Below are 12,504 nucleotides of genomic sequence, written 5' to 3'. Positions count from 1 at the left end.
CTTGGTGGTGGCCACTCCCAGGCAACTTTGGAACTCCCTCCCCAGAGAGGCCAGACTGGCTCCCTCCTTGCGGTCCTTCTGCTAGCAGGTGAAGACTTTCTTGGTCTGACAGGCTTTTGGGAAGTGATTGCTGTTAATGCAGGAATCACAACTGAAGAAACCTTGAGAGGTGGCCATCCATCCCCTGCTTAATATCCTCCAACGAAGGAGAGTCCACCACCTGCAGTACAGGGGGTTGGACTGGTTGATTCTTGGAGCACCTTCTAGGATTCTACCTTCCAAGAGAGGGCACTGAGCTACTAAACAGCTCTTGCCCTCTGAAAGTTCTACCTAATATTGAGTCAGAACCTCCTTTTGTGTCATTTGAATTCTTTGGTTTGGGTCCTAACATCTGGAAGCAGGAGAAATCAAGAAATCTCCCACGGGGCAGCCCTTCAGATATTTGAACATAGCTATCCTATCTCTTGAGAGTCCCATGGACTGCAAGAAGATCAAACCTCTCCATTCTGAAGGAAATCAGCCCTGAGTGCTCACTGGAAGGACAGATCCTGAAGCTGAGGCTCCAGTACTTTGGCCACCTCATGAGAAGAGAAGACTCTCTGGAAAAGACCCTGATGTTGGGCAAGATGGAGGGCCCAAGGAGAAGGGTACGACAGAGGACGAGATGGTTGGACAGTGTTCTCAAAGCTACCAGCATGAGTTTGACCAAACTGCGGGAGGCAATGGAAGACAGAAGTGCCTGGCGTGCTCTGGTCCAGGGGGTCACCAAGAGGCGGACACAACTAAACGACTCAACAACAACAAATCCTATCTCCTCTCAATCTTCTGTTCTCCGGCTAAACAAAATTCGGATCTTTTTCGAAGTCACTCTGTGCTCCCTCCGTTTCAATCTGTGCTTAAACAAAGCTCTTCATTTCCCGCATTTTAAAAGCCTTTGCAGCTCCACACCAGTCTGGGCCTTAGAGGCTTTCTGATAGGCATTACAAAGTGAGGCTGTCAAAAAGGCTGCCCCGTGGAGTTCTGAGGAGCTCGGGGTGTTTTGTGTTGTTAGAGCAGAGCAACGTGGGGTTTTTTAAAACTTAAATGAAGCTTTACGCTAAACAAAATCAAAATATCCTCTATGCCTGTGCTTTAGCAAAAATAAATAAAAATAAAAATCCTGAGCTCTTCATTTCTCCATGTGCAAAATCTTGGCTGGAATCATAGAACTGTAGGTTAGGAAGGGACCCAGAGGGTCATCTAGCCCAACCCACTTTAATCTAGGGATGACCCCTGCAGTGCAGATCCCTTGAGCCCAGAGAAACATAGAATATGAATGGTAAGAGCAGAGAGACAAAATGCATTCAGGTCCTGCTTATGGGCTTCCAACTAATCCAGAATGCGGCAGCTCGACTGGTGACTGGGGGTGGCTGCTGAGACCAGATAACACCGGTCCTGAAAGACCTACACTGGCTCCCAGTATGTTTCCGAGCACAATTCAAAGTGTTGGTGCTGACCTTTAAAGCCCTGAACGGCCTCAGTCCTGTATACCTGAAGGAGCATCTCCACCCCCATCGTTCTGCCTGGACACTGAGGTCCAGCTCCGAGGGCCTTCTGGCAGTTCCCTCCCTGCGAGAAGTGAGGTTACAGCGAACCAGGCAGAGGGCCTTCTCGGTGGTGGCGCCCTCCCTGTGGAACAGCCTCCCTTCAGATGTCAAGGAAAGAATCAACTATTTGACTTTTAGAAGACATCTGAAGGCAGCCCTGTTTAGGGAAGTTTTTGATGTTTGATCTTTTACTATTTTGTTGGGAGCTTGCCAGAGTGGCTGGGGAAGCCCAGTCATATGGGCGGCATATAACTGTTGTATGCTGTTTTTAATATTCTGTTGAGAGCTGCCCAGAGTGGGTGGGGAAACCCAGCTGGATGGGCAGGGTGTAAATAATAAATTTATCATTATTATTATTATTATTATTATCACCACCATCATCATCATCATCATTCCCAATGGGGCATCCTGGGAACAGGATGTTGGACTAGCTGAAGGACATACAAATATCCTCCAGAATCATGCAAGCGGTCCATCCACTCCCGCATCCTGTTCTCCCAACCAGATGCCCCGAGGAAAAACCAGCAAGCGGGATGTGAGTGCAAGAGCACTTGCTCCCCTCCTGTAGTTTCCAGCCAGTGGCCTTGAGAAGCGTTGATGGTTCCAGCCGCAGATGGCCCACTGGCCTGATCCAGCACCCATGCTCTTTTGCTCTCCTGTTTTCTAGAGAGTTTTGCCAGCCTTCTCGGAAGTGGTTCCGAGCAGACTCCAGAAATGGCAAGCAGAGGAGCCTATTCAAAGCCACGTCAATCACGTCTTGATTGATGGGAGGACACAGGAGGCGATATCGGCAACTTCCAGGATCCTGAAAGGGCAGATAAGGGTGTCAGTCACTTGCCAGATGGAGCAGGAACAGTCCTTCCCTGCGCAGATGGATGGATGATTCACCACCCGCCTGCCTCCCTTTCTTCCCTTCATCCTTCTTCCAAGGCTTCTTGTTGAATAACAAGGAATAAATGGCAAGAGTGTAAACTGACGGGAGCAATGAAGTCGCACTGCATGGGGCAACTTCGAAAGAGACTTCTCTGAGTTGCCTCCACCCGTGTGGGAGATGGGCTGCGGTGCTCAGACACTGCTCAGGCAGTCTTGGAAGTGGCAAACCCTCCCTGCCCTCTCGTGAATGCAGATGCTTATTTTATTTTATTTTTAATTTCCCAGCGAGACAAAAGTCTGTCTGGATCTGAGTGAGAAACGACCCAGATTCCACCGGAGATCAATCGCCCGGCTCTGTGGCAGAATTCCTTAAACAGCACCTCTTGTCATTCTGCCGCTGTTCCCTGACAGCGCGAGTGCTAAACACATGTCAGGAGGGTTTTGACGGGTAACAATCTTGTGAAAGTTGAAAACCTTTAAGTTTCCGGAGCGAGCTGTCCTCCCTCCCGCACCCACCACCCCTCCGGCTGCAACGGCGTCGATCACCAAGATCCCTTGGAGCTGAAAAAATTGAGCTGTCACTCAAGCTCAGCAGGAGGAGACGAAGCCAGTGAAAGGGAACAGGACCTGTCATTGTCTGCTCCCCCCCCCCCTTATGTATGGGTGACCATCATGAGCTGGCAAAAGGCCGCAATCAATGCTGTTTGAGGAAAAGCATGCAATGTACAGATTCACCTTAAAGCTCTCTTTTTATTCAGGCACCTGCATGTTGCTTTGGCATCTGTCTGTCTCAGGAGACAATGGAACCAGGGCCGCCTTACCCATAGGCGCTAGGGGTGTGGGGCACCCGGGCGCCAGGCTCTCAGGGGCACCAGGCCGAGAGTCCAGGGCTGAGATTTGGAGTCCGGGGATTGAAGAGCCAGGCCAGCCGACAGCCGCTGCTGAGTGGAGCAGACCCCTTTGGAGCACCACAGGGCTGGCCTTCTCCCGCCCTCTGTGGGGATTGCTCTCCTCTCACAGCGGCATGGGAGAGAGTTGCGTGCCCCCCAAAAAAGCTCAACAACTTTGGCCTGCCTCCCCCAAAATGGGGGCACTGGGCAGTTTTTTTGCACCCTGGCGCCGCGTATGCTAAAGATGACCCTGAATGGAACAGGGCACCTTTGTGGGTGAAGTCAGACTGGAGTTACAGCATCTGCTGTGGATGTAGAAACCAGTATGGGAGAGACATGTTTTGCTGCAGCTGGGGCAGAGGAAGGCGTCTGGTTCTGCTGCTGCAGATGCATCAGGGTGTTTCTTCTCCGCGCTTCTACCAGCGGTCATTCTTCCTCTGGTCACTGCTAGGGATGCACAACCTGACTGTCTGTTTGCTGGCATTGCGGTCGCCTGCAAGGGATTCCCACACACTTGATGTCGCCAGACTTCATATCACATTTATAAACATCTTTGTAGCACAGAGTTGTTCTGCCAACAGGCCTGGTGCCTGAAGCTCGTTCCACGTGGAGCGTGTCCTTGGGGGTCTTGCCATCTTCCATTGTGTGGACATGACCAAACCAGCGGAGACATCGCAGAGACAAGAGTGTGAACATGCTGGGAATATGGTTTTGGGAGAGCACATCTTTGTTTGAGATTCTCTCCTGCTACGTGGTGCCCAACACTGGCTCCCGGTGGAGTACAGGAGCAGGTTGAAGATGCTGGTTTTAACCTTTAAAGCCCTATGCGGCCTAGGACCCTCGTACCTACGGGACCGCCTCTCCTGGTATGTCCCACGGAGGACCTTAAGGTCTTCAAATAAAAACATCTTGGAGATCCCGGGCCACAGGGAGGTTGGGCTGGCCTCAACCAGAGCCAGGGCTTTTTCGGCTGTGGCCCCGATCTGGTGGAACACTCTGTCACAAGCGACTAGGGCCCTGCGGGACTTGACATCTTTCTGCAGGGCCTGCAAAATGGAGCTGTTCCACCAGGCCTTTGGTCAGGGCGCTGTCTGACCCCCTCTCTCCTTCTGTAATCCTCACAGAACTCTAGCCCAATGGTTGCCATTAATTTGATTCTGAACTGATTTTAGAATGTATTTCAATTAATTGACTGTGGTTTTATGTAAATTGTGCTATTTTTACTGTTGTTAGCCGCTCTGAGCCTGGCTTTGGCTGGGGAGAGCGGGATATAAATAAATTATTATTATTATTATTATTATTATTATTATTATTATTATTGATGCAATGCGTGTGGAAGGTGTTGAGCATCGCTCCTGATGGTTATAAGTTGCCCACAACCCACGACCCACTTCCATAAAGCAGCTTGCTCAACACACAAGCCTGGATGAGCGCCAAGTCCTCTGAGCTGCGTGCAGAATGTAAGGAATATTTATACGTGGTTTGTCACACGAAGCACAAGGACTAAGAACGTAAGAAGAACCTGCTGGCTGTTCTCACAGGGGCTGAACAGTTGCGTATGGGAAACAGGGGAGCAGGATCCAAGCAATTTCCAGCCACTTCCTCCTGGGGAGGCACAGGTGTAGACAGCTTGGCCAGTAGCCATCGGACGCCATCATTGCCTCCACACACACCCCCTCATCATTTTGGTTGCCCTTCAAAATATAAAATGAAGCCATTAATACTGATTTACAGCTTATTACCACACTGCTAACAGCAGCAAAACAGTGTCTAGCGCGGAAATGGAAAAATAAAGATTCCCCCCTACCGTGTCTAATTGGTTAAGAAAAATTTGGCAAAGTGCCTTAATGATAAAAAATTATGAGAGAAACACAATCACGAAAACAAATTAATGGAGAGGTAGGCCCTGTTTTCACATTTCTGGAATTCCATTGTAAATGATGATATTTTTTTCCTTTCACCATACTGTAAAGGGGGTTTGTTTGTTTGTTTGTTTGTTTGCTTGCTTGCTATGCTATCTCCCCCCCACACACACACACACACATTTCTTTTTATTATTTTCTTTTCTATTTCATTTGTATATAATGGTCTTGTCCACAAATTTAAATAATACCAGCAATGGGAAGTTCAAAGCAAACTTTCAGCATGTTCTGAAATTGCTGTCTCCCCTTTAAATTCATCTTGCAAATAGCCCCATTATTCTCCTGTCCCAGGCGGTCTGCGGTTACATGTGTCAGGACACAACTCTGCTCTTTTACAGCTAAGCAATACACGAATCATTAAATGCCACGCCACCTTTTGTTCCAGGTTGCTCTCCTTCCAATTTTAACTGGGGCTGAGTTCGGCATCTTTAATCCTCCACCCTGAGCCAAACTGATTGATTCTGCTGACACACTTAAATGGAGACAACAAAGAGTCTTGCAGTATTTTAAAAACTTACGTGCTCATTGCCTTTCGTGGACTACAGTTTATGCCATAGCAAAGGTGTTAGTCCTCAAGAGCGCATAAGATTCTTGGTGCTGTTCTTGTTGCTGTTCTCAAATCTACTTGCGAGTTTGCCCCAATTATTTGGTTGGCCTGGTTGTAAACAAAAATCTGCCCTTTCTTCTCTTATTGGGTGTCCAAGAGCCCATATAGAGTCCTTAAGTGGGTTCCCTATTGTTAGGAGAAAATAACAGAGGCCAACCAGAGAATATTGAGAAGCAAAGCAGCTAGTAAGCCTGATCTTTATTGATCTGTTGCAACAGGGTGCTCCCCTCACCCCATGCAGGAGGAAGGAGGAACCAGAACCCAGGTGTGCCCACCCGTATATAGACATTTTAAATTGCCCGCCTTGGAGTCCAAGACCACCCCTCCATACATCATACATACATCACAGAAAAGACGGTCTACAGCAGAAATCTGAGTGCGTTGTTTATCTCGTCTGACAGGTTACCTGTTAATGCTCACTTGATTGGATTGCCTGGGGAGCCTGGCCAGGCTTTTGTAAAGATAAATACGTAGTTCCTGAGCCAGGTCACAGGCTCACACCCTATTCAAACACAGACATACCCTTAAGACAGGATTTGTGAAGGAAAAGACAATGAGGAGGCTTTTCCATTTTTCTTTGACCTTGCAGAGAAAACATTTGGTCAGTTTGGGAATCAAAAATGGTTTCAGGTCGGTCTTCCTGTGCTGATCTATGTATGTGCTTGGTTGGTACACTTATGAACATTTATTATATATCTTAGACCTTAAGATTCTTATCACAGCCTCTATGAGAACGTTGTTGTCAAGCCGTACCTTTTTAATCATGTTTTTTTTTTTATGATTAAACTGATTAATTTAGAAATGTCCTTTTGCATATTTGCCGCAAGACCTTTTTTTTTACAGACATATCATGAAGCAACTAAAGTTGTTTTTAAAACATTGGGTGAGGGGGGTGCAGAAATCTAACTGAAAATTGGTTTTAAAACAACCCCAAATTTATTGATTTGAATTGTTTGTTTATTATTCAATTTGTACACCGCACTTCCCCCAAATATCACAGAGCAATTCACAACAAATGAACTCCTGGTGCAAAGACCTTCTCATCTAGCTGGCAAAGCTTGTTGCGGGGGGGTGGGGGCGGAATTGGCTTCAATCACTTCTGGAAAGCATAGAGAGTGGGCTTTTATTGCTTTTTTGATCCGTTCTTCAGGGCTCTATTGCCGGTTTTACATGTCGGAAGCAGCTCTGCGAGAGTACGGCCTTGAAAATCGGCCGTAAGATCTCAAAACAAGCTGTCAGGGAACTGCCATCAGTGCCGGAGGGAGAGAGCAAAATCCAGAGGGATTCCAGAGAGTGTCCCGGGATTGGGAGAGGCAGCCCATCTTCTGGGGAAGAGAATCAGCGTAGCACCAGTGGAGAAGGGGGGCAGATGGGGGAAGCGGCGAGGCGGTCCCATGACTCCTTGCCGGGAACCAGCGGGGAGAGTAGAGGTCCTCCGCTGCCTACGCCCTCCTTGCGCAGAAGGCTTTCGCGCAGAGAGAGTAGAAGGAGACTAGGCGTCAAAGAGCTTCTTTGCTGGAAGAAGTTTAAGAAACGCCCACTGACGGATTCTGCCAACAATTGAGACAGCCATGGGTGAGTGGCTGTCCGGACAGGAAAGGTTCACTCAGGCAACCCAGCCAGGTGTTTGCACTGGCTTACGCACGAGCAACCCCTAGAACCACTACACAAGCAAACAAATTTGCTCACTTACATCCTAATGAATAATGGAGAGTGGCCCATCCGTTTCCCTCTCGGGTCAAATGGAAACACTCTCTGCAAGCGAACCGTCTCCCGATGCAATTTCCCAGGGAAAGAAGCGATGTTTAAAGAGGCATCTCCGCTCTGGCTTCCTTGCACCTTGAGCGGTTTGTTCCCATCAACCAGGCTAGCATAGGATGTCAAAGGAAATCAAGCTTACACACTGTGATTGGGCAAAGGTTTGTTAAAAGACTCTGTTTATGAAGACAAGGCAATTGCATCCACCAGCCAGACTTTGTTCTGAACTGATTAATAGGGTTTTCTCTCTAAATACATAGAAATCGTAGAATCGGAGACCTGGAAGGGACCACAAGTGTAATCTAGTCCAACCCCCTGCGATGCAACTCTTTAATGTGGCATCATAGTGCTTTTTTTATTATTATTATTCAAAATTATAACAAGACATATTATCCAAAAACATATCATCCTTGTTCCCCCCCATTCCCCCCCCCAAAACCCACACACCCCGACTTCCCTCAGTTCCAGTCTTTGGTTTCTCTGAGAATGCTGTTTTCTGCATGTTACACAGTTGTATAGATCCTCAAACTACTTAGCTGATTATTATCAACAAAAAGTTTGTGAATGTTTATTCAAAACCTGCCAAGGAGTCCGGTTCGCTTTGTTGTGTCTTCAGATACTTTGTAAAGGGTTCCCATTCATCCTTAGTCACAGCTATCCTTGTCCCGTAGCTTATATGTCAGTTTTACCAGTTCTGCATAGGCCATCAATTTTTCTTGCCATGATTCTTTAGTTGAGGTTTCTTCAGTCTTCCATCCTTGTGCTACCAGAACTCTCGCGGCCGTTGTCGCATACATGAAGATGTTTTTCAACTTTTTTGGCAGGTCTTTCCCTACCACCCCCAACAAAAATGCCTCGGGTTTTTTAACAAATGTTAAATGGAACATTTTCTTCAATTCATTGTATATCATTTCCCAATTTTTTAAAATTACCTTACAATCCCACCACATATGATAAAATGTGGCGTCGTAGTGCTTTCAATGCTTGGTGTGGTTGTGGACAGTGGCTCTCCAGAACTTCAGGCAGTGGGTTTCTTTCTTTTCCAGCCATGCCGGGAGATGCCAGGGGACAGAGGCTGGGGCAATTGGCATGCAGACCATGACCCTTTGCCACTCCAAGCATGTCTTGGAACAGGTGCCGAGAGCAAAGGAACACCATTGGAATTGAGATTTGAGCGAACGAATGAATCCGCATGTGATTCCCTAATTCTCCTGCCGTGGCTGTGACCCACTGAGGTCAAAGGGGGCAGCCATTCATGGGATATTCCCCATATGAACTGACCCAGACCCTAGGACAATCACCTGAGTCCCTTTGACATGTGCTTCCCTCCATGGGAGGTCTGGAGGGTGACTACATCAGAACAGGGCCTTTTCAGTGGTGGCTCCTCATTTGCAGAATGAGGCTTTCCCTGGGATGCTTGCCTGGCACCATCCTTCAAGTGCAAAAGCATTCCTTTTAAACCAGGCCTTTCGATTTTAACTATCTGTGGTCTTTTAGAGTGGGTGGCCTGTTTCAACATACCCTATATCTTTTCCCTGGTTTTATGTACCGTATTTTTGGCTCTATAAGATGCACCTGACCTTAAGACGCACCTAGTTTTAGAGGAGGAAAACAAGGGGGGGAAATATTCTGAATCTGCACAGCGCCTCTCCAGCGAAGCAAAGTCAGAACAGCAAAAGGGATCACTGCTTTCGCTGCGCAACGATCCCTCTTGCTGTTCTGGCTTCTGGGATAGCTGTGCAGCCTGCATTCGCTCCATAAGACGCACACACATTTCCCCTTACTTTTTAGGAGGGAAAAAGTGAGTATTATAGAGCGAAAAATACGGTAGTTTTCTTCCCCAAGTTGTTCTGTACTTCGTTTTCAGTTTCTGGGGGGGAAAGTAAGCAACCAATACAGGCATAGGCAAACTCGGCCCTCCAGATGTTTTGGGACTACAACTCTCATCATCCCTAGCTAACAGGACCAGTGGTCAGGGATGATGGGAAATGTGGTCTCAAAACATCTGGAGGGCCAAGTTTGCCTCTGCCTGAACTAATATCTTTCATAAAGAAACATCTTTTTGGTTTTCTCAAGTTTTGCCGGGTTTTGCGCTGCTGATTTGCGTGTTTTGCTCATCTGGAACTCAGCAAACTTCTTGCCTCTTGCTTCTAGGCCGGACAGCAGCGCTGGTGGGAGCAGGAAATTGCTGTGAATCTGAAGATCCAGAAGGGAGAATTGATCACCTACAACCTGACAGAGCTGATCAAGCCTGAGGCTTACGAAGTCCGCCTGACCCCGGTCACCATATTCGGAGACGGAGACTCGACCATACGCGTGATCAAATACAGCGGTAAGAATATTTGCTTCGCCGTAGTAATTTCGTAGAATTGTAGATTGTAAACAAGCACCGCTCGAAACCTAAAAGTAGTTTTCGGAAAAGGCAAGACAATGAAGCCATCGGGAAATGAAATAATTAAAATATTCCAAAGATAAAATCAGTGACAAACTAAAAAAAAAAAAAAAAAAGATTAAAATGTGCAGACAGCCCTGGAACTACGCCTTGCAAATTGCAGAGGGTTGCTTTGCAAGCACTACATTGTAGGAAGGGAGGACTGGGTGATCCTATGGGGTCCCTAATTTGAGGATCTTGGGAAATGTGGCTCTTCAAAACTTTAGGCAATATCCCTCCCTCAACAAATGGCTTTTTTTCCTTTTGCAGCAATAGGACAGGAGGGTGTCTCGCCTCACAGTAATGGAACATTAGATTCCAGTAGCACTTTTAAAGCCAATTAATCGTATTAATAGAGCATAAACCTTTTGTCGGCTGAAACGTCCTCCTCCAAATGCCAGGAACGAAACTGTTATCAGCCGGTAACCAAAGGCAGTTAATTGAATGTTTACAATCTCCCTCTACCTCGTTTTTAAAGGGGGAATTTTCCACATTGTAAGTACATCATCATAAAAAAAGGCTGTTTTTTAAGGCTGCCTTTTATAGCATGAGAGGAAGCCAAAACCCTTCACTAGGGCCTTAGCTAAGCCTGCCAAGCAGATCCATCATGCTTGCAGAACTTGGCTGCCCGCAGGATCAGGTCCCAATAGCAGGAGGTGCTGCAGGGAGCCGGCAGCAGAGGAAGCGAGATGCTGTGAAGCCTGCTGTCTAGTCAAAGAGATACCTGCTCTCTTCTGGGAAACACAGCCAGATGGGCAGGGTATAAATAAATTATTATTATTATTATTATTATTATTATTCCTTGATCAGACCCAGGGGATGCGCTAAATCGCGCTTTGTGCATGTGCAGAAGCGCCGAATTGCAACCCGCGTATGCGCAGACGCACTGCTGAGGGTTGCGAACGCTGCGGGTTGCGAACGTGCATCCCACATGGATCACATTTGCAACCCGAGCATCCACTGTATATGTATTTTGTTTTTCTAGCTTGATCAAAATTACTTATTATTTCATAACAGGTAGATAGTTAAGAGCTTAGGCGGTTTCAGAGGTGGGCGCCGGGCGCCCCCCAGAATTCAGCGCCTGGGTGCCCTGCGCCCCTTGCACCCCCAGGTAAAGATGGCCCTGGTCAGACCCCACCTGGAATCCTGTGTCCAGTTTGGGGCACCACAATCTAAGAAGGATACTGGCAATCTGATAAGCTGGGAGGTGTGCAGAGGAGGGCAGCCAAGATGATGCAGGGTCTGGAAACCAAGCCTTGTGGATAAAGACCCGACCCTGGCTGCAGAGGCCAGCCATCCTGGCCAGGAGCCATCAATTGTCCTCTCCTCCATGAATTTCTCCAAAGTTGTTTTTAAACCACCTAGGTTTGGTGGCTACCACTGCCTTCTCTGAGAGCGAGTTCAATAGTTTGCCTACGCCCTGGGTGAAGAAGTCCTTTAAAAAAAAAATCCATCCTGAATATTATCTCTGTTGCAGGCACACACACATGTATGTATATACTTGGCTGGCTCTCCTGCGCGAAAAAAGGAGGGCAACATCTTTTTTCAAAGAATGAGTCATTTTGGCTTGTGCAAAGTGCAACACATGCAATTAGAAGTTTATTGAGAATATTAATAGTCTGATTCATGGCTCTTTGGCCGCAGGCTGGAAAGAGAGGAGTTGGGGGAGAGCGAAAGATTAGTCATGCTACCAACTGGGTTGTAAATTCTTCCTTAACTCCTGCATTCGTCTTGCTTTAACGTTTGAACTCCTGCGTGGTAAATGTTTACGATATTGCCTGCCTTCCTCTTGACTCACGGCTGCAAATGAGCCTGTTATCCAGGTATCGTCTGAGGCTATCTCCATGACAACGCCAAACACTCAAGGTGGACGCAATCAGATCTGCTCCGGAAATAAGCAGGAATAAGTGGATTACTTCATCCAGATTCTAATTATTATTTATCTGCATGCCACTGTTTTGCCAAAGCTGGTTAGGACAATGGTTTGCAGGGGGGACTGAGAGGAGAAATGAGAGCCGTCTTCAAATATCTCAAGGTCTGTCAGGTGGAAGATGGAGCAACCTTGTTGCCTCCTGCTCTGGAGAGCAGGACTCGAACCAGCGACATCAAGTTACAAGAAAGGAGATTCAGAAGAACTTTCTGACAGCAAGAGCTCTTCGACAGTGAAATCATCTCCCTAGGAGGTGGTGGACTCTCCTTCCTTGGAGGTTTTTAAGCAGAGGTTGGGTGGCCATCTGTCATTTAGATGAGATTCCTGCATTGCAGGAAGTTAGACTAGATGCCCTCAGGTTTCCTTCCAACTGTACATTCCAATTATTCTATGATTTTATAGTTAGAAATAAGGAGTAGTGGGGAGGAGCATTCAGGGATTGACTCTTACGCATTGGTGCATAACAAAGTTGCATCGTGACCAGGGATGTTCTAGGACAGGCACGTT

At 47.2% G+C, this 12,504-nt stretch overlaps 1 protein-coding gene across 2 annotated transcripts in view; it reads left to right on the top strand.

Moving 5' to 3' along the window:
• Positions 1-12,504, top strand: part of MDGA2 (MAM domain containing glycosylphosphatidylinositol anchor 2) — a 388,772-nt gene that overhangs the window by 352,257 nt on the left and 24,011 nt on the right. For both annotated transcript variants that reach the window (XM_081016731.1, XM_081016730.1), the window contains exon 11: positions 9,791-9,968. In XM_081016731.1, the coding sequence (XP_080872857.1) occupies positions 9,791-9,968 (178 nt within the window). The remainder of the gene's footprint in view (positions 1-9,790; positions 9,969-12,504) is intronic.

The sequence above is a fragment of the Podarcis pityusensis genome (genome assembly GCF_964106645.2).
Source record: "Podarcis pityusensis genome assembly, chromosome: 1".
NCBI lineage: Eukaryota > Metazoa > Chordata > Lepidosauria > Squamata > Lacertidae > Podarcis > Podarcis pityusensis.
Note: the sequence above shows the minus strand (reverse complement) of the source record. Positions and strands in the feature narration are given on the sequence as shown.